We start from the raw sequence: 22,656 nt of genomic DNA, 5'->3' as shown, positions 1-22,656 counted from the left end.
AAATGCTCTGCGAGTGGGTCCTGGAGGCATAAAAGATGATTCCTGGTGACATCATCGTCAAGAGCTTTAAGAAGACTGGGATCTCCAACAGGCTTGACGGTACCAAGGAGCACCTGCTTTGGGACCACAAGCATGAAGATGCGGCTAGTGACATCGAAGACGTGGCTAGGGAGATCGCTGAGCTTTCCAACTCAGAGTGAAGTGAAAGTGAAAAGAAACAATAAATTGAAAGCGTGTATTGTGGCCGAGAGCATACCTGTCCTGTCGTGTAATTTCCATCATTTTTCGGGAAAAGAAGTGTTCATTCTGCGGGTAAATACGGTACCCTCTGCTCTTTGTAGAACATTCGGATATACTTTGCGGCACATTTCTTGATAGGGGTATTGTGGAAACATTGGGCAAAAATATTTGTGATAAAGGTGAGGTTTTCTTGAAAACTATCATAGATAAAATAATTTAGCCGATGTTTGTGCTTAGCACAAGAACTTAAGAGTGCAGGTGAAAGTTTAATATAAATTAAATCGGAAACAATAAAAAAAATGCTCGAGACCAGGGTCTTTCCTTAATTCCAGCAGTCTCCGCCTCGTACAGACCGACACGCTGTTTACAAACAAGCCTGCGTTTGCCCACACCAGGTCTGGGCACTGCGCGTGCGCAGAAACCGATTTCGAGTGAACTGAAGCTTCTGCGCATGTGCAGTGCCGTCAAAAGCGCCACCGCAGCTGCGTGACGTCAGGGAAACGTGTTGGTCTATAGGGAACCCGGCCACTGACTCCTTCCCGGGACAGTACCTGGAGCACTTCGCAGCCGTCGGCATCGAGGGGTGCCTGGACCAGGCGAATGTTGAAGACGCTGTGGCTTCGGCTCGACTCGGCGTTGAGTGCGGTGTGGGCGATGCGCTTGCGCTTCTGGCCTCGACACCAGGCTTCAAAGGCCTCGTCGGCTGTCTTGGCCTCCACTTCCGTCACGCCGAAGGCGTACACACAGCGCTTCGAGTCCTCACGCAGCATCTTGGACTGCAGCTGCCTGCAAAAACAGCAAAGGCATTGGAGCAGAAATACGGAGCGTCCCACTTTACTACGTTTCACCTTAGAACGAACTGCAGCAGACGCTACGGGTTGTTCCAGCCAATTTAGTGCTGCAAGCATATCACGTGACTGTGCACCTCTCGAAGGTCATGTGACACTCGTGTGGCACTGTGTCGGCGCCGATGGCTCGTGGCGTTTGCTGTAGTCCATCGTAAGGTGAAACGAAGTATAGGTTTGTTGGGCATAAAATTTCATACTCAAAACAAGAAATGCCTAATTTAATAAAAAGTGTGCACAAATACAAGGACGAAGAGAAAAATGCAACATATGGCGCCTTTTCGCACGCTTTTTCAAAATTAGGAATGGATATTAGTCGGCCATCTTGAACCCTTTTAAATGCAATTCTAATGTTCACCAATACAGTTGAGCTCACGCACGATTGTTGCTTTGGAAAGTGAGTGAAATTTGCGCCGTACGCACAAATGCTGAAAACGGCACTGACCAGAAGCTTCTTAGAACTGAAACAATCCACAAGAAACATTTTATTCCCATTTGAAACATTTGTCTTGGAAGCCTATCTTTTATAATAAGCAAAAAGCAGATCATGGCTTACATGAAATCTGTCTTCGTAAGCCTGGAAACAAAGTAAAAGGTGTTTGGGCAAACTCGAGCCGGAGAATTGTGGTTATGGATGCAATCCACCGTCAAATGCGATGCCTAGCGAAGTGCAAAATTTTGAGGGGACTTTCGTGAACGAGAAAGAAGGCAAACAAAGGAAGCAGCACTGAAGTTGTAACTAGGGTCTATGTTTCCTTTAAGTTGAGGGGAGGGCTGTTCCTCACACAGACACGAAGTCTGTGTGAAAACACAGACTTGGTGTTTTCAGTGTCGAATTGAAATCGGCATTCAGCAGGGCTTACGTTGAAAAAATACACATAACATGGGCTTCCCCAATCCCCAGGAACTTGAACACAACCCAAATAGTACTTGAAATTTATACTGGTACCAATAAGTGAGGCGAGTAGTTCCCGAAGAAAGAAGCAGTCTAGTAAAAAGTTAAGAGGGGGCTGCGTTTCACGTCGACTTGGACTGTTAATCTGTAGATAAAGATCTCTTCCCGTCGAGTTTGAGTTTTTCTTTTCCGAGGATAGCTCCGATACAGGGCTTCTCCGTTTCCCCCGACCTTGCTAAAACTCCCTCGGGGGTTGCTTTCTGGGGTTTGTTGGTATACACAGAAAACACATAACCCTAGTTAATGGCACGATGCAAAGGCTTATGCATGTTGGACGACTCTCCGGCGTGAGCTCACTTTGGCTTGATGGGGTCGATGGGGTTGTCCTCGAGGAGGTCGTACACATAGTTGTTGTAGATTTCGATGTAGGAGACAAACACGGCGTACGCCATGTCGGGGTCCAGGTCGTCCACCTTGGCAGTCTCGTAGACTCGCGTGGTCCAGTCCACAATGCCGTCGTCCTTTCTGAAAAAACCGGGACGGGAGTTCCTCGTAAAGAAGCAGCGGGTACCTCGAGCCCCTCCCAAACAGACTGGCCTCTAACAGTGAGCCATTCCTGACTTACGATGCATTTGGGAGTTGTGTACCTCAAATACCAACCTTTCTGCACCTACATCATTGGTCGACACACATAAAATTGCATACCTGACAAGTCCGGAGAAACCGAATCCGGAAGAATTAGAGGGGAGAGGAGGGGGGGGGGGGGGGGTTAAAAAAATATTGACAACAAATTTACATAGACAACTCCATTATATTTATATTACACTGCTCATGCTAGCGAGATACAGCTGGGCCTTGCTATCATTGCAGCCGTTTGTTGCAACGGCTAAAACTCCTTGATTAAGTATGGAAAATAGGAAGGAGGGGGTTATTTGCATTTTCTGGAGATTTTCCTGTCATTCGTACAACCGTACACACTGGTCAAACTTCGAGTCTCCAGGGTAATAGGGGAGAATTGGCAAGTATGAAATTGCGATAAACGACTGTTTTTTTTTTTTTGTTAATGTGAACCTCGAACGCTTGTGTTCTCACTCCATGTTTGTAATGGTCTTGTCTTTATCACACATTTTATTTGTTTCCTTTTGGTCCCTCCCGTCTGAATTGCCTTCTGGGCCCCGAGGGTACGGAAATAAATAAACAAGTCGGCCCACGCAACTTGATTTCTGATAAAAAGACATCCAAGCAAAACCACAGTATAACAAAGCACAAATGATGGCTTGTGTGTTATTCTATCACTTTTTAAAAAATAAAAGCTAACTTGCTGCAAGAGGTGGAACCAACCACCAGGCCTCACGGTGAAACTCTTGGTCACCTAACATGACCTCGTATCTTGCCCATTTTATTGTGAAATGCCACCACAATATACGTCTATTCCCACCCCTATTGGGGAGGAGGACAGACCGTGACGCCCCAAACGGTTAACTTTAGAACTACACGGATAGGGATAACAAATGCAATGACTCAGCGCTCGGCCGACATAACCGAACGCAGCGTCAGCGTTCGGCTGGGGTTCGTGTTCTACGGCTCTTTTGTTCCCACTCTGGCCTGCATGAACAATGCAGCATGCACTGTGCCCAGCTCAGCACAAAAGCCCAAGTGGGTCAAGCTCGCCTTTTCTGACGACTGCTTTCGGGATAGATCCGGTACTTAACGTCACTTCGTTGAGTAGTAGTATTTTTTACATTACACTGTGCCCCACGCTCTATTGTAGAAGATGACATGGACATGTCCATAAGTTCATAAGGCCTGTTGTCATGTGCACAGGCCTTGTGTTGAGTAAACACTGAGGTGTGGGGAAACAAACGGGTCAGAGCGCCTCCTATAGACCGACACCCCGCTTACAAACAAGCTCGCGTTTGCCCACACCAGGTGTGGGCACTGCGCGCGCGCAGAAACCTAATTCGGGAGGAGTGAAGCGTTTGCGCATGCGCAGTGCCGTCGTCAGCGCCACCGCAGCTGCGCGACGTCAGGGCCGCGTGCTGGTCTATAGTCGGATTTCCTGCCCAATAATATCTCGAGTGACGATATGCCGAGAACTACAGAGTCATTGACATGTTAAGGACATGTGGACGCTCTGCTTCGAGTGTGAGCTTTCTGGCTTTGGGAACACTTTGTCACATGCACAGCCAAACCCGAGCAGAAGGCAACAAGCAACTACTGGAGGCGGAGCATCTAGTGGATTCTTAACCTTTGATGGAAAGTTTTACGACATTGGGGTAAAACTTTTCTGGTTGTGGTTGGCCGGGAGATTTGCGTGCAGACACACCCACCTTGCATCCACCCAATGAAATTCCTCTTTTTCATACCGTTCATCCGAACAAATTATTAAATTGTCTGACTATGCCATCCTGAAAAAGCACTATATTTGTTGCTATCGTCATAGTATACTTTGAAATAACAGACGCACCTCCTCCATTCTTTGTGAAGAAGAGTGCGCTGGTTATCATACAAGAAGCTTTAGTCCCTCCATCTCTGCGTGGGACTATACATCAGTCAGAAACAGTCATGACGCAAGACATGCAGCAAGCGTTTCTTGGAACTGCGACTCACCGCCTAATCTTTGGTGTTTTAGGTGTCTGGGGCATTATTTCTTGCTGATGCTCCAACAGTGCCTCAGGAATGGTCTGCGTGTCAAAGCCGTTTAGTCTGTCCGGCTTGAAGACCTGAAAAATAAATAAAAATATTATATGCATCAGAACACGCAGTGTGTTTTGAGCTCCTCCCACCGTTGGGGTGACAAGGTTTTTGAGGCACCTTGAGCACGTATACACCAACTGTAACCGTGCTAACCAAAGCTGCTCCACCAGTGCAAGGAACCGTATTACTGAGCAGGAGGTCAGTGGCTACATTCTTGCCGAGGGGCACAGTCTTCCGTAAAGGCAACTGGCCTCGTCATATCTTAGATGCAACATTTTGGGAAGCTCCAGGCTCGGAAACGAGCCCGAAAACACATTCTAAGTTAAAAGATTGGAAGATCGTTGAAGGCTGGCGTGCCAAAGGGTGGGCCACAGTTTCGTACATATTTCCGGGCTTGGAGCTCTCCGATAGAGTTGAAGACCACGTCCAGGCAGCGCGGGAGCATGCCACCGTCTTCAGGCTTTCCAGTCATGGTGTAGGTCTTTCCCGAAGATGTGATGCCATACGTGAAGAGAAGGCCTGGGAAGACGGAAATGCGAGTGACCAAACTTAAAACAACAGGCTACCCTTGCACTCATTGTAGTAACAAAATCAGGATGGAAAACAGAAAGAAATGCATTCCGTGGCAAATAGAGCGTCGATGAAACTCAAAGCATGTCTGCCAATGTCGCAGTCCACGAAGAGCTGCGCGGTCTTTTGCTGGAGTGGGATTGGCCATGGCCGTCCATGCTCCAATAAAAAAAACAGATTCAGAGGCAAAGACTTGCATGGTCTTTTGGGCTTCGTTGGAACGGTCTAGTTGCCACGTGCTATCTTACAGGGCTGGTTCACTCGAAGTCAACTTGCGAAGTAGCAATGTCTGCTGTAAAATACACCGCATTTACCCATTCCACAATAAGCGCTCTCCCCTCAGTTTCGAAACATTCGTAAAGTACATAAAGGAGATACCTTTACATATTGCTGACCTGAGGAGTGCCCATCCCCCGTTCTGCATGACTATGTCCAAATTTTTAGTGAGCGCTCGCTCGGGATTTTACGGTACATAGTGTCATGCCTGACGGCCTGTTGAGGATGCTTTTGCAAGTCTGCTTCCAAGCAAATATTCTAGCAGTCCCCAAAAGCATGCCACATTATTTGTCATCTCAAGTGTCGACAAAGCGAAGCTTTCTTTAGAGCATTCATTCATCAGAAAGCAAGAAATCTCTCATATCATGTATGGACTGTAATACAGTGATGTTTCGTCACCATGAACACCTCCGCTCTCCAAAAATAACGCCCATACTTATGAGAAAAGAATGCATACATGTATTCAGTTCCTCCCTGAAAATGCTGCCTTTATAGCAAGACATTCATATTCATGGGGTCCATAATAATGAGACATGACTAGAGCAGCACACCAACAGTCTGGTTTTGCCTCGTATGATTTTTTTCAAGAGTCATAAAAAAAAAAAAAAAAGAGTGCTCTAAAACTTTTGAATTATAAAAGAAAAAAAAAAGTTCTCCGCCCCGAAAAACTAAACATAAAAAAACAAAAAACTTCTGCAAAGTCGTTTAGTTTTAGCCATGTGTATTGTACAGTCAATTTATTTATTTATTCAAGACATACAGTGTGCCCTCAATAATGCCCCATTGGTGCATCATTGAGGGCACACATTACGTTAGGGATAAACAAGAAAACATGTGACAAAACAAACATAAGGTGATACAATGTAATTTATAATACGAAATAAAGAACACCAAGGTGAAAATGGCCATACAGTACTTTGTAAAGAGAGCGACAAAAATAAGTAGAAAGAGAACACTCCTAGATTAGTAAGAGCAGTAATTACTATAAGAGTGAATTTTGTTGCTTTGTAAGAAATGAGGTGGGAAGTGCCGACACAATTTCTGCATTCTCTGCTGGTGAGTTTTTGCATTTATCTGTCACTCATGAAGTCACACTTTGGCAAAGTATTTTTTTTTTATTACTCTGTTTCCTAAATGATTACCAATCCGGCTCAGGTGCTCGAGGCACAGTCACGTTTTCACAAGCAAAACAAAGTTCCAACGATTAAACAACTAGAGCCTCATACCTGGCCTTCCATGCAGGAGATCATAGACCAGAGGGAGCCCAATTTGCTCGAACACTTCCTGCTGCGTGGCAGTCGGGTCAAACACGCACTTGAAGGTGTACTGGTACTGAAAAATCAATGTATATCCCAACGTAAGTATGGTATTGTTCAGACCATAGACAGCACCCAGTAAATTTCAATCTAAAAAAAAAAACTAAAAACTTAGATAGTTTACACCATAGTCCAGACTTGGAGAAAGCCCATGACTAGTGTCAGGACTGCACGTAAAAGATTTGTATGCGCTGTGCATACATGGGTGGCTGCTTCAATAGCTCACAAAGAAGCTTGTATCACACATGAATCACCATTAACTCCTTAATCATTTTTAGTTTTTGGGAATTTCTGACCCTCAACAACTAAATTGCTGTCTTCAATATCAAAGTTGTTGCCCTCAATATCATATTTCTAGTCACAAACAAAATAGGAGCAAAATTTTAAAAAGGAATCAGTGTTGCCTGTTGTTGGTAGAGCTCCAAGCCAAGCCATGAACGAGCATGGTTTGTGCAAAACTATTGAGTCAAAACGGGGAAAGCAGACGTGTTATACTTGTCCTGAACTGTTAAATGGGTACTCTGGCGATTTTCTGAGCTATCCTAACTAACAATATTTTAGGAATCACCGGCCTTTATCCTTTCTGATACGCTTTTTAGTCTTGCGAAATTCAGAACACCGTAATATACTGGAGATCGCCCACCCCGATTTTACTGAAAACTGGGTTCACTGAAAACATGGGTGCTTGTCCAGTCAAATTGGGCGCTTAACGTAAAATTTTCAGAATTCACAGGTTTGGGAAAAGTGAATAGTGGGTGCTTGAACAAAGTGGGCGCTTTCGCGGTATTTTACGGTAGTTATTGTGAAATCAGCAAGTTAAAATGATGCCAAAACTAACATTCAAGTATACACGCACTTTTCAGTGCAGTAACATCAGTGGCTGGCAGGCTTGCCAATCGAGCAGGCAGCCAAAAAATAAAATATGCCGAGCATTTGTTTCGTGCTGCTACGCAGGGTGCTGGAGCCAGCTTCCAAGGCATTCATTTGACACCATGAAACTGCTGGCAATTAGTTGGGAACAAAATCTAGAGTCCCAAGAGTGAACTCCTGCCTGCTGCTGGCATCACTTTTTTATTGTTGCCAGTAGAGACTCAGTTTGAAAAACATGATGAGGACGAAAATCGTTAATTCACTAACTTTGCAAAAAATAAAATTTCGGCTATTATTTGAGACTATCTCAGCAATGTTTGATGGCGTGTTTAACAAATTTTCAGGCAAATTGGGGACCACGAAGAAAATGTTAAAGGGGCGCAAACCACTTCTTGCGATGTCTACTTATGGTCATGTCCCTATCTACAGGCTCTGAGCATCCTAAAAAACCAAATATTTACATTCACACGTGGTTGATTTCTCTATACGGAGCACAAGCTTGTTTGTTTCTTGTACAGGGGTTACGATGATGTCAGAACGCTGAGCTCTTATTGGCCGATTGAAAATAATAGTGGGTATACCTTGAGGCATCTAGCATTGAGGTCTACTTACTATCCTTTCAATCAAAGCAACTCAGAGCTCAGCGTCGTTATGACGTCGCCGCAACTCCTGTGCAAGAAGCAAACACGGGGATTGGAGGGCGAGTGGGCTAACGCACACCAGCTCGGAGCACGTGGAGCGAATGCTTGCGCTACAGAACCCAGGGATCCTGGGTTTAGTCCCCACCCCTGGCCGTTTCCATTTGGATGAACATCGCACTGGCGTGCGGTCATGTATCAATACTGCGTGATGCACATTAAAGTCCCCAGGCTAGCAGTTGTAGCACACTGGCTAAATTTCTCATCTACGGCGAGTGATTTGTCGCAACCTTGAAATGGCTGACCAACTACACACTGTCTAGATATCCACACAACCCCAATTATTAACAAGCAAGCAACTTGCTCTCCGCATTAAAATCAATATCAAAGATTGATTACCTCAGAACTATCGCAGACATCAGACGGCGCTGTCGGACAGGAAGCCTACAGTTTATAACTGCTCGCACGGGGTCACTTAATTTTTAATATTTTATTCAGGTACCCCACAGCGCCCGTGAGGGCTATGCAGTAAGGAAGGGACAAAAAATTACACGAGTACACTTAAGACTGCTTTTGTGTAGGAAGGCGAAAGCATTATAGTCCCGCGAGAGAAATGTTTTCGTGTAATGTTTCTACACATATTAAAGTTTAGGACGATGTAGAGGATGACTTCCTAGAGATCAACGCAAAGTATGGTGTCTAGGACGACCTCGAGAACGATGCCTAGAGGACGACATCTAGGAAGACCCCAAGAATGACGTCTAGGATGATGTCAAGAACGACGCCTAGAGGAGGATACTTAAAGGGACAATGAAAGCAATTTCAGATATTTTTTGGCGATTAAACTGGGTTCCAGGCACATCCCAGGCAACACTGCCCAAATTTCAGCCGAAACCGGCACTTGTTGAGCTAAAATAATTTCCGAGGGAACTGAGCAACGGGGATGACAGAGTACTTACTCTCTTGTACTAAAGAAGTAAAAGTAGGGTGGCTGGCTGGTAACATTTTAATTTGTGTTATTATATGAGGTAAGGGCCCAAAGTAGTTACATAAGCAAATCAAAGCTAGAATTGACACTTCCAAACTGCAAGCTTATAAAGGCCAAAGAGCACGAGGCACCTTCCCAATAAAACCTTTAATCCCTCTCTTGCCTGTTCCCCCTTCCCCCCCCCCCCCCCCCTTACGTTGGCGTTCAACCTTCCGGGGGGGGGGGGGGCTATCTGGCTTCTTCACTTGAATGAGTTTGAGACCCCTGTTCTAGACAAACGGAATTTTGCTTGCACATTCACACATTGTTCATCATTGCAGCTCTTTCTCTGTTCGGTTTTCACTAAAAGGATGTTAGCTGTTCAAGTACCTAATGATGAAGGCGATGTTAGCGAAGAAGACACCCTGAAGAGGAATCTGAAAGTTTGCCATAAACCCTCAGAGAATGAAGGTGACAGTTCTGTGAATGAGAGCGATGAGGAGCTTTACGGACATTGCGATTTCTCAAAAACACTGTAAACAAATAGACCAAGATTTTTTGCGCTTTTCCACTCCTTGTACAGTCCAGCACTTTCAAACATTCTTCACAGACGCTTTGATGATGAATTTTATTTTACGACAACTAAGGAATTGTATTGCTTGTAGTGTAAAATGATTGACCGCAGGGGCCCACAAGACAGAATGTTAACCACAAAAGGTTGATGCTGGACATCCAGAAACCCAGAAATATGAATAGGAAGACACGCTGTATCCAAACTCCAAAGTCGGGATGGCCCGACCAGTGGCATCACTGGGGAGGAGGGGGGTTGTCGCGGCAAGCCACAAGAGCAGGCTGTGTGTTGGGGGGGGGGGGGGGGGGGGGGGGGGAGTACTGCCGTAGTGACTTTACTGGGCTTGACTTACCTGTTTCGAAGCGTTTCTCGACTGCACATTGCCCTCCGAAGGTTCAAGTTGCACGACCTTGTTGTCGATCAACCGCACGACCGGTACGTCGTTGGGGTTGTACAGTGGTCTGATTCGACAGTAAACTTCGACGGGATCCTGGCTGTCGGGTGACGAGGGCTTGCAAGGTGCCTTCTTTTTGGGAGTCTTGCCCCTTCTACAAAAAAATAAATAAATAAACAGACAAACATCTGTTACTTAGACGACTCAAGTCAAGGGGGCTCGGTGCAACTTTCTGCATTCAACATTTATTCACGACGACACATCATCATCGATGTGTCGTCGTGTCTTTTCCAGTGTTTATTTTCGTCAGTTAAACAGTAAATTGAACATAACCACAAAGGACACCGACACTGCGGCAAATAGAAGAACAGCACAAACAAAGTCTAAATACCAGCTCCTTTGAACTCTTTCTTTTTGTCCATTAGAGACAGTAAACACAGGGCAGCTGCGCTAAACTGACACGGGCAGCCGGCTCTTGCTCGCGAGGCCTGCTGTTTCGTCTTTTAGTCACGTATCTAAAAAGAAACACTTAGCCTGAGGTAAGAGGATCAGGAGAAATTAATCGAGCGCTCGAGCTCACTACCTAGTTTTAAGAGGCATTGACGCGCGGGAATCTGAAGAGCCGAGAGAAATTTACGAACGACGGCGTCAACCGACGAACACCGTTGACGTTTCTGAGGGAGGCCTTCTAAACGTTCGAATGTTTTGAAAGGAAACAAATGCAACGGCACTTACGCTGGCTTCATCATGTGCACGTTTCTTGTGTAGGAACTAATGTATACACTTGTGATAAAAAAAAAGAACAAATCAAATTGGAGATTAAAAACCTACAATGGCCAGTACCAAGAGCATACCAAGTTCGAATGTGCCGGCCGTTTGGGTTTGGCGCTTTTGGTGCTTTTGGCGCGCGGAGCGCGTACCTGCGCGTTCCGAAAACCAAAAATGTTTAGATTTTTTATATAAGTTTTTTAAATATTGAAAGCTAAAATTTGTTTTAATAAAGAACACATAAAATTACGTGATTTTTTAACCTAAAATAATCATTATTATCTTAAAGATTTTAAGGTATTTGTTTTTGTTACTAGCGCCACAATTGGAACGCGCTTCCATATTATTTTAGGGATGTCAAGCCTTGTTTGTACAGAGGGACATGACAATTTTAACAGCTGACCAGCCGACTCCTCTTAGTTACGTGCAATTCTTCGCATATTTATTTTAAAATGTGTGACATACATTACACCGACAACGTCGAGTGATAGTGCGCGTACGAAATCACTCGGCAGGCCTAACGCGAAAACAGGGCGCGGCGCTTGTCGTCTGACACCAGGCAACAACGCCGTTGGATGCGCATTACCACCCACTCCAAGAGGTCATCCCTGGTCATCCCCGCTTCTCTTGTGTCTGGGAGGAGATGACAGGCGTTGTGCATGTGAGCCGTGAGATCCGCCGGGGCCACAAGTCATGAGTACAAGCTCGACACGAAGCGACAGGATACACGGTCTAGCGGTGTTTTTGAGGGAACACGGTGAGTTTGTGGCTGAAAACACCGTACCCGGGATCTCTTGACACCGGGTGTACGTCAAAAAGTATACAAAAGGTTAGGGCGCAAACGGGCAGGTGGTGGTTAAGACATTGTGTTTGTCCGTCCCTTCTCGTCCCAGTCTCGAGGTTGCTAGCAAGGAAGTGGATATTCGGTCGGCCAACACAACCCGGGAAAAGAAATGTCGGCAGTTGTTTCCTATTGGATCTCGTATAAGACGATTTGGGAAAACGAATAGGATGTGGATATTCTGCTGGCACAATAACCCGGGAAAAGAAATGCCGGCAGTTGTCCCCTATTGGATTTCGTATAAAACGATTTGTGAAAACGAATATTTGAAGCTGTAGAGCAGAGTTGGTCGTGCTGTAGAGTAGCTCAGTGGAAAGGTGTCCGCTTCACACGCATCAAACCTAAAAAGATTACATTCTTTTTTTTTTTTTTTTTTTTTTTTTTTACACATTTGGCAATGTTTTATGCGTTTCTTTTTTACAGTTATCACTGAAAAGAAGAAAAAAAAATGTGGACGAAACGTTGCTTAACTAAATGGTATGGGACTCCCTTTCGGGGGTGCAATGGGGGACAGCGGGGCTTGGGCCGCCGGCGGGCCGCTGCAAAGCGGCGTGTACAAGTGCGCCGAGTGGGTTAATATTTTTTTAATGAGCAGCTGCAGGCTGTTGCCGCGAAGTGGCGTGAACGGAGGCGGGGGAGGGAGGAGGAGGAGGAGGAGGAGGAGGAGGAGGAGGAGGAGGGAGGAGGAGGAGGAGGAAGGGAGATTAAAACTCTCCCCAGTGATGCACACGCCGTCCGAAACTGCTGGCATTTTTTTTTTTCCAGGGCTATTGTGCCGGCTACTGGCAAAATAGTCCTACCGTTTAGTCAAGTGTCAAAAAGTATATTTTAGAACGCAGCTCTTAGGCACCCGGTACCGGGTTGATCGGCGTCAGCGTCGGTGTTATTGTGCTAAATTTAGCGGGAAAATTAACGTCACGTGACCTCAATACCAATTCATTTTCCCGCTGAATTTAGCGGGGAAAATGACATAACATGACTTGGTGTTGCAACATTACTAGATTAAGTCGGTTGTGGAACTCCCGCGGAAGGGGTACCTCCCCCTCACTCACTTCAGTCCGCCTTCCGTCGTTTGAAGCGCCATCTAGATTTTCATTTTATAACGGTTCCATAGAGCCAGTGCCGTATGTAGGGAGGGTTTGATCAGTCTATAATCTTGCCGCCATAACGCCCCCCTCCCGAGTGAGCCAATCAGTCTGCTGCGCAGAGCGGGAGGCGTAAGCGCATGCGCGTGAACTCCAGGCTGCTCTGAGCTGAGCGGGGAAAGCTGCCATTTCGTTCATTCGCCCGGCAGAATGCATAGGATCAACATCCCAATTTTGGTTCTTTCCTTTTATTTGGCAGGCTCTGGCAAGAAAATTATGTAGTGTTATTCCTCGGTGGTTTAAGAAGCTAACGAATGAAGCTTATATAGGTTTGAACACAAACTTTGATTCAGGCGAAAAAGAAATAAGCCCGTTGCAGACGAAACATAGCCTCAACAGTGCTCTGCGCCGACTGCGTTGTGTCAAAATGGCGGTTGTTTCCTCTTTGCTCCCTTTTTTCTTTCCCGATCCATGGGCACTCTTCTCCCTTTCCTTCACTTTTCTCCTCTCCAGTGCCTTTGTCTCCACATCCACTGGCTAGACTCTCCCAATGTTGAGCTCTGCATAGAGCAGAGCTCAAACGCCATCGAGACTCTGTGCTTCGGAACATAAGTGCTTCATAGAATACACAGCGAAACAGACGGGACAGAAGGAGACAGTTCCTGAACTTACAACTGAAGTTTTAATTGGAAAGGTGCAGCCTATATACACGACCAAACTAAAGAAAGCACACACAGCCAATGACTTCCCACTTAAACCCACACTACCATCGCACATGCTGTTGTGAAAGGTAATCTAACCAGTCAGGGCATTGGCACTTCTTCTAATGACAGTGCATTTTTTAAAAGTCTGCATCACACCCACAGTCACTATAATGAATGCCAAGTGTCCTGATATTACCCTGTTTACATCGTAACAATGTTCTCCTAACTTACCATTGAGGCATCTGCCCATTTGGCCTACGTATTGTTTAGCACAGGAGAGTGGAATGGAATAAACAACCTTTTCTGTGCAAGCAACAAACCGATTTTGATGCTTCTTCATACACTCCAGAGGCCTCCTGGTAGACTGACATTTCTGCAAATCTTAGACACCTTTTTCAGGGTGGAGAAGACCACAGTGACGTCTACCCACGTTCCTATTTTTTAAACCATGGGAAACTCTATGTATACACGGGGCTACAGCAACTTTGTTTCTTTTTTCTTTAGGGTGTTTTCCACATTGACACCGCCTAATAATTTAATTTTCTTCAACAAAGTGCCCGCAACCGATGTAGGTGTTCCGAATAATCCGCTGACCGAAGGCGGGAAGCTTGAGCGTCAAATGATTATAATGCAGTTAAATGCAAAGGTGCAAGCGAGCTGGACAAGAATGGCGAAAATAATCCCTGGAGAAGAGGAACAACTGGGACAAAGGACAAACACAAATCTCCAAACACAGCTAGATGACTGGTGCGTGACCGAAAAAACCCGCCTGGTCCGGATATCGAACCCGGGACCTATCCATTTCCAGTGAAGCGTTCTACCAACTGGGCTAACTTTAAAATGCAAGCCTTTAACCCTTGTTGGTGTTAGACCTGTGGCAGCTGATAAAACCTGTTTGCTCTAGTGACGTCTAACCCCTGGTTAGCTCAGTTGGTAGAGCGCTCCACTAGAAATGGAGAGGTCCTGGGTTTAATATCCAGACCAGGCAAATTTTATTGGTCACGCACCAGTCGCCTAGCTGTGTTTGGAGATTTGTGTCTGTCCTTTGTCCCCCTTCTCCAGGGATTATTTTTGCCATTGGGCGTCAAAGCTCACCTGTGCTTGATGGAAGCAGGATTTCTTCAGGGCATTCATAAAGCACAAACTAACGATGCCCCTTTTTACCAATTTGGAATGGGCGGATTGGTAACATAAAAGTGGCATTAGTCCACGAGGTTCCAACGACCAGCAAACATCCTCTTCTAAAAAATGAAGACGGGGTCGAGGAAAGGTATAGACCCACTGGCAGCCAACTGTTGAGTCAAAACCAATTTTTTATTTTTTTTATTTTTTATTTATTCAGATACCTACAGCGCCATGGGGCATTACAGTAGGGGGGGGGGGGGGAGAGAAGTTGGAAATGAAGAACACGAATAGTTATACAAAAGTTAAAAGAGCAATATTCACAAGCCATAAACCTCTCAGTATCACAACAAAGTGCAGGCTACATAAAAAACAAAAATGCGGTCTACTAAACACTTCGAACGTTACTCAACCACTAACTAGACACTACGAGGTTAGTGTTGAATAAAACGCATCATTAGGAACAATGTTGACCACCGAGGCTGGCAAACCGTTCCAATCCCGTATTGTTTTAGGAAAAAAAGAGTTCATATAGACGTCACCTTTACAGCGGAATTCCTTGACCTTATACACATGATCCTTTCGTTGCGATATGTAATCTGGCGGGTGAAGGTAGGCATTTCTATCTATCCCAGTCCTACAGTGAAATATGTTATTAAAAAATTTCAGTCGAAGGTTCTTCCTTCTAAAGCTTAACTCCTTCCATCCTAGGCTCTGTTTCGCACGAGTCATACTAAGTCGCCTGTCGTAATTGTTTAAAACAAAACGGGCAGCCCGGTTTTGTACTTTTAGAGCGCAGCTCTTAGGGGCCCGTTCCCAACTTGAGCGGCGTCGGCGTCGGCGTAACCAAGGTCGTCCCAAGGTCACGTGGCCCCCAAGGTCACGTGACACCCAAAGTCACGTGACCCCCGCCCCCCCCCCCCCCCCCCGAAGTCACGTGACACCCCCAGGTCACGTGACCTCCCCGATGACGTCATCGTCACTGATGACGTCATCAGTGATGATGACGATGCCGGTGACGTCATCAGTGACGTTGACGTCATCGGGGAGGTCACGTGACCTGGGGGTGTCACGTGACTTCGGGGGGGGGGGGGGGGGGGCATCCGCATCGTCATTGTCATCATAACAGATGACGTCATCAGTCACGTCACTGATGACGTCACCGACATCCGCATCGTCATCGTCATCATCGCTGATGACGTCATCGGAGTCCGCATCGTCATCGTCACTGATGACATCATCGGCATCGTCACGTGACCCCCCAAGGTCACGCGACCCCCCCCAGGTCACTTCACCCCCCCAGTACCCTTCCCTCCTCCTCCTCAAGAGCTGCGCTCTAATTCGGTGTTACAGGGAGTTGTTAACGGCTTTCACTTTTTTCAAGTTTGATTATCTGGACAGCAGTGTGAGGATCCCATATAGTGCAGGCATATTCTAAAATTGAGCGGACATGCGAAAAATAAAGTCTTTCAAGGAACATGGTACAGGCTTAAAATTACGAGCGAGAAAGCCAAGCATTCTCGAGGCTTTAGAGACAGTATAGTCAATGTGCTTATTCCAACTTAGGGTCGAGGTTAGGAATACACCAAGATATTTGTATTCGTAGGCAACAGTGAGTGGCTCGTCATTAATGGTATAAGTACTGAGGGACGGAACACGCCGTCTCGTAAATGGGATGTGGACAGTTTTCTTAAAATTAATATTCATTTCCCACAGTTTGCACCAATCGGTAATTGCGTTTATGTCTGCCTGTAGAATGTTGACGTCATCACTCGCTCGTATTTTTCGATAAACAACACAATCGTCTGCAAAGAGACGCATTGGTGATGACACAACACCCACGATATCATTCAAGTACAGCATAAACAACAGCGGCCCAAGGACGGACCCTTGCGGGACTCCTGATGTCACGTCAGCAAATTCGGACTGGCAACCATTTAGCACAACATATTGTTTACGGAGAGACAAATTTTCGCGTATCCAATATACCACTTTCTTATCAATTTTATAACCGTGAAGTTTCACAATTAACAAGTCATGGGAGACAACATCAAACGCGTTGCTGAAATCAAGAAAAATGCAGTCAACGCTATCACGGCCATCAAGAGCACCTGCCAATTCATGTACAAACTCTGTTAGCTGTGTCACACACGAGTAGCCTTGACGAAAGCCGTGCTGGGAGGAATGTAGTATTCCCGAGGCATTTACATGATGGATTATGTCTGTATATAAAACGTGCTCAATTACTTTACAAGCGATGCTAGTTAGTGAAATCGGACGGTAATTTGTGACCACGTTCCTTGGGCCACCCTTGTGTATCGGGACCACCCGACCAAGCTTCTAATCTAACGGCAATGATGATGTATCTAAAGATTTTTCAAAAAGAACATAAAAATACAGGCAGACTACACCAGAGCATGACCTCAGAATACAAGGAGAAATGTTGTCGGGGCCTGTTGCCTTGCTTACATCAAGTTCATTTAAAAGCTTTCTAATCCCTTCCACTTGGAGTGTGATCAGAGGCATCTCATTAGTCACAAAGGGCGCATCGAAAGAAACATCCCGCTGTGCAGGCGGGTTAAACACGGAGTAAAAAAATGAATTAAAAAACTGGGCCTTATCGGTATCACTTTGTACAACACTGTCATCGTGATTAAGCGGCGGAACGGAGATATCACTTTTGGCATTGCTGCGCACATATCTCCAGAACTCCTTTGGATTATTCTTCACCCTCTCTTCAAATGCCTGGAAATATTGTTGTTTGGCTGTATGAATGCTGGTTTTTACATGTGCAGTTAGTTCGCTCAGCTTGGCAAGATGGGCTGCAAGTTGAGTGCTACGGTACTTGAGGAACGCCCTTCGCTTCTTTTGAATAAGGCTACAGAGCTGGCGAGATACCCAAGGTTTGTCACGTGCACGCTTCAAAGTAAGCATAGCAGAAGGAACAAAGCAGTTCGTTAATTCAGTTATTTTGTTCTTAAAAACACGCCAGAGATCCTCGATACTCAGTTCCTCAGCCAACGTTTCAAAGGTTGGAAAATACGAATCAAGTGCAGCTGACATGCTATCATAATCTGCTTTGTTGTATAAAAACACCTTCCGCGGTTTTGACCAACCGACATTTGTATTTGCAAGGTTAACATCTGCCACAACTACTTTATGATCGCTGATGCCAGTGATGACTTGCGTATTTGAGATAATGTCTGGCGTATTGGATAAAAGTAAATCTAGAATGTGGCCCGTTTTATCCGTCTCGCGTTGGCTCAAGAACGTGCTGTTCAAGTGAACACAGGTCCATAAGACTGAAAAACTCGTTATATAATTCTCCTCCTGCACCAGTCCTGTGATTATTCACCTTCCAGTTAATTGCAGGTAGATTAAAGTCACCTCCAATTATAATTTTAGCGCATCTAATAGTAGAAACAATTTCAGACAGTGAACTTAAAACGCTCGGCTGTGTACCTGGTGGCCTGTAAAAGGCACCAACGGCCAGCCGTTCACCATTACCCAAGGAAAGTTCGCACCAAACGTTTTCAACGTTTTCAGTTTCAATCGGCATTTCTTTGGAAACAATACTTTCATGAACAAGAATAAAAACACCCCCTCCGTAGGAATTTCTATCTTTTCTATAACATAAGTAATTGTCAGGGAAAACCTCTCGATCGAGAACGTTTTCGCCTAGCCACGACTCCGTCCCGATTACAACCTGTGACTGAGTCATGTTTACAAGCTGCCGTAGCTCATCTACTTTATTTTTCACATTTCTACAGTTGACAAGGGTTATGTTTATTGGACATTCTTTGCGGTTATTAGGTAGTCAATGCTGAATCACCAGCTTTGCCTCATCATCCCAAGTGAATTTGACCCCATCTAGGAGCAAGCAGTCATGTTTTAGCACAACTTTGCTATCCGGTAGACGGTGAGCCTTCGCATATTGCCATAATTGCTTTCTTACAACACGAACAGATTCGGAGAGGTCTTCTGAGATGCTTAAATTTGTACCTTTTAGTTTGCGAGCATTAAACATGATTCTTTTTTTATCTTTCAGAAAACAAAAACTTGCAAAGATTGGTCGGTTACGATCAGTAGACTGCTTGCCTAGCCGGTATGCCTTTTCGATAAGAATATCATCTACGCCTAAACGAGTGTGGCACAGGTTCGTAACAAGTTCTTCACAAGCAGCGGCGGTTTCTTTCGCATTTGATTCAGGGAATCCATAAAAAATCAGATTACTGCGGCGGCTACGATTTTCGAGAGTTTCTACCCGGGATGACAGAGCTTGTATCTGCGTAAGTTGTGCGTCACATTTTTCTTTATACTCTTGAAAAACAGTCTGTATATTGTCAAGTTTATCAATTTTCGCTTCCACTGATCCTATACGGTTGCACACGTCATTCAGTCTGGAATCGGCCGATGCCTGGTTTGCCTCGATTTGATTTAATTTGGCCATTAGACGCTGTTGCCCATCCAGCAGTCCCTTTAGCTGCACCTGAGGGCCAGGGTTCAATTCAATATCGCCGCAAAGAAGTAAAAGCAAAAAGTAAAACGCATAATTTCTGAGTAACAGAAAACGCCGCCTGACACAGTTGGTCGTCGTTCGACAAGCACTCATTGATGCATGCAGCTCATGGGGTGGAACCGGCAAGACATAGACATAAAAATGTGCAGGACAGAAACCAACCTGCGTCAGCAGAAGAGTGCTTGTCAATCGCGGCACCAACATGATGCCGGTTCCACACCCCAGCGCCGAAATGGTGCCTGCTGACTTATGTAGACGGTAGTCCCCAAGAGCTGACCCAATGGGGCCAAGCAGTCACTAATCACAGACAATACACTTGACACCAAGTGGGTCACATCATGCTTGGTACTATCTAAAAGCACGAGATAGTCAACGTATCTAAAAATGTTTACCACATTTGAACCGTCTAAAAGGCTAAAAAGATCTTTGTCGTGATGTGTGAGGTATACGTCGCTGAGAGGGGGGGTGATGCAAGACCCTATGCACACACCTTTGCACACACTGACACGCCTGTCTCATTCTGGAAGGCGGCTGACCCAAACCTATCTATGCATTCCTCGACACACAAAAGTGATTTCCCGTGGGGTAGCAAATAAAATAAATCTTTGATGTCCAAAGAGCATGCATTGAAGCTTTTGTCATTACCGTAGAATACTGCATATTCGCCCAGTCTACATTAAGCGCCCATTCCCAAATTTGTAAGATCTGAGGAAATATGCGCAGTACATTTATATGTAAGACTGATGACCGGACTAGCGCCCATCCCCCATTCTCTTGCGATTATTTCTAAACTTTGAGTGGGCTTGGCCGGTATTTAACGGTATGTTCATTTCAAAGCCCAATGAGTTGGTTGGAGTTTCTTAGAAGAAAGGGGTCGTCCACAGTCAGTGTTTGTCTCCTTTCTTCCGTCCAGTCTTTTTTGTCGTACTATTTAAATAATCATGCCTTACCAACATGCCCAAGGTTTCATTCTGATCCACAGAATACACTGCAGTTGACATAGCAGCTGTCTGGCGAGTCGTGGTGAGTGAGGGGGTACTGCTCGTGCAAGCAGCATCTAGGAGCAGTTCTGTAACTGAGCTAAACTAAAAACGTTAGTGTCACGTCAGCTATGAACAAATTCAGTTCCTTCGCCAGATTTAGCGAGAAAATTAATTGATGTCACATGACCTCAACAGCAATTCAGTTCCCCGCTAAGTTTAGCGGGGAAAATGACGTCACATGACTTAGTGTCACGTCACCTATGAACAAATTCAGTTTTTTCACTAGATTTAGCGGGAAAATTGTCACGTGCGAAGTAAGGGAAGGTACGGAGAACGAGAATTAGGAGAGAAGAGGAGGAGCAGGAAAGGAGGAGGAGGGGCATACTTTCTCCTCCATACCCTCCCCTCTTCCTCCTCCTCAAGAGCTGCGCTCTAATTTCGCGTTACAGAAATATGTGAACGTCACAAAATAATTTTTTTTTTTTATATGCAAGTTTTGGTTTTTGATGTTTTAGTTTGTTGGTGCTGTACTGCTTTTTAACCTTTTATTCAGTAATGGACCAACTAGCCCAAACCCAAGTTTTAATGCAACATATTTCTTCTGCACTGGGCTCCTTCCTTTTTCAGAAGCGCCTGTCCTGTCGTCCGTGTTTCTTTATTGTCCTCGTTTGTTCGCGCTTTTTAACCTTTTATTCAGTAATGGACCAACTAGCCCAAACCCAAGTTTTAATGTACTGTTTGTACAGGGTGCTCAAAGGCACCCTGTACAAACAGTCATTAAAAAAACATACGTAAATAAAAATTATTTTTTTTTTCACAAAAATTATTAAACTGACAAAACAACAAAAATACATGAAAAGAAAATCATGTTATTTCCATGCACAGGAAGAAAATCGGGGCCAGACTGCCTGGTTTCGACTGCCTCTTAGGCATGGTATTACATGGAACAAAAGCTTCCAAGCTTCTTTGAGATGACACCCTAAGGCAGATCTGAGCATCAACCAGGCAGTTTGTTTCCTTTCTTCTCGCTGTGCATAGAAATAACACATTTTTCTTTTATTGCATTTTTGCAAGATGCCTACGCGCACAAAATTTTAGTATGATAAATGCACCACCTTTGCAAAAGTTTTATTGCACGAAAGTTTCGTTGGCTTGTGTTTACGGCTTTTTCTGTGGTTAAATAGCACTTGAGAAGACGCCCTGTTCTGAAACATTCATTACAGCCCAACAATCCATAACTGTGGAATCAGAAGTGAAATTCAACATAATTTAACAAACAGTTACAAAAAAAAAAAGACCATCATCTTGTTAAAGATTATGGTCTTCATTTTTTTAGCAGATGGAGAAGAAAACAAAGATGAAATACAAAATAGGGTTGTGAGTTCAGTGTGGTGTGTATGTTGTGTGTTTGTCTTAAATACTAGCGTGTGTGTGATATATCTGCACTGTGAAGTCGGCAATGAGACCACAATACTGCTGAAAAACTATCTTAACAAGTAAAATGCTGTCAAAGTTTTGATTGAGGTTATTGGATTGAAAAAGTTGCGTCTCTCACGTGCTCCTAGTTATTCCTGCTAATTTTCGGCAGCGAAAGGAGAGTGTAATGCTGCGCAGTTAGCTAATTGAATGTTGCAGGTAATCACTTGCTTTATTTATTTTTATTTTTTCTCGTTACCGCTGGCCACAGATTCAGCCCATGCAAAGTACAGGTAACCGGGGGCCTAGAGACACAGAGCTTTAGGATAGCATAAAGACGCTTGCATGAGCACTGCATACAATGCATGCAAGCTGCAGAGTGCGTTAAACCAGCTCTTTTAGTACAGCAGAACGCAATCGCTTACTGTTGCAGCACCTCATATGTGCCCATATAAACTGCTCAAAGCAATCGAAGGCCGGTATTCGGTCAAATCAATTCAATGCTGCCAATCCCATCACTACCTAAATCTGAATCTCTTTCTTTGGTGTTGGCTGTGAATGTGCTTTGTATAGCAGTTTGGGATATGGTTCGCATTGTTCAGCCCGTGGAAATCTTGCACTGTCCCATGCACGACGAAAGCAGCAACAAGGGCACGCAGAAGGCCGCTGCAAACATATGTAAAAATCTATGGCAAACATATGTATGCAGAGTGCATGCACAGTGTGGAGCATGCAGCACTAGTGCAAAATACATGGCGTTTGCGTTTGCCCCTATATGCTACATAAAAAATTTACTAAAAAGCTGCGCTCGGTGTGTCGGCACCTTTTTTCCACCTTCTCGACATCGCCAGGATGGTCAATTTTCCATTCACATCGTGCTTGATTCGTTTACCAGCCAATGGCTGGTGGGTGCCGCCATTCTGGTACTCAAAACCACAC

At 45.0% G+C, this 22,656-nt stretch overlaps 2 protein-coding genes across 6 annotated transcripts in view; one reads left to right on the top strand and one right to left on the bottom strand.

The window, feature by feature from the left end:
* The window catches only part of LOC8043827 (kinesin-like protein KIF23), an 82,513-nt gene extending 71,382 nt beyond the window's left edge, over positions 1 to 11,131 (bottom strand). Inside the window, exons 1-7 of the mRNA XM_029990646.4 lie at positions 11,015 to 11,131; positions 10,238 to 10,433; positions 6,750 to 6,855; positions 5,060 to 5,196; positions 4,591 to 4,703; positions 2,338 to 2,505; positions 792 to 1,026 (exon numbers count right to left, since the gene is read on the bottom strand). Coding sequence (XP_029846506.2) covers positions 792 to 1,026; positions 2,338 to 2,505; positions 4,591 to 4,703; positions 5,060 to 5,196; positions 6,750 to 6,855; positions 10,238 to 10,433; positions 11,015 to 11,028 — 969 coding nt within the window. The 5' untranslated portion in view covers positions 11,029 to 11,131. The remainder of the gene's footprint in view (positions 1 to 791; positions 1,027 to 2,337; positions 2,506 to 4,590; positions 4,704 to 5,059; positions 5,197 to 6,749; positions 6,856 to 10,237; positions 10,434 to 11,014) is intronic.
* Positions 11,132 to 11,374: 243 nt separating this feature from the next.
* LOC8043826 (serine/threonine-protein kinase 11-interacting protein) overlaps positions 11,375 to 22,656 on the top strand; it is an 85,624-nt gene continuing 74,342 nt past the window's right edge. The window contains exon 1 of one of the 5 annotated variants that reach the window (XM_029990645.3): positions 11,375 to 11,804. In XM_029990645.3, coding sequence (XP_029846505.2) covers positions 11,741 to 11,804 — 64 coding nt within the window. In that variant the 5' untranslated portion in view covers positions 11,375 to 11,740. The remainder of the gene's footprint in view (positions 11,805 to 22,656) is intronic. The other 4 variants (XM_029990642.4, XM_029990643.3, XM_040503638.2 and 1 more) reach the window with 4 other exon arrangements.

This window comes from Ixodes scapularis, unplaced genomic scaffold (assembly GCF_016920785.2).
Source record: "Ixodes scapularis isolate PalLabHiFi unplaced genomic scaffold, ASM1692078v2 PGA_scaffold0__279_contigs__length_252992795, whole genome shotgun sequence".
Lineage (NCBI taxonomy): Eukaryota > Metazoa > Arthropoda > Arachnida > Ixodida > Ixodidae > Ixodes > Ixodes scapularis.
Note: the sequence above shows the minus strand (reverse complement) of the source record. Positions and strands in the feature narration are given on the sequence as shown.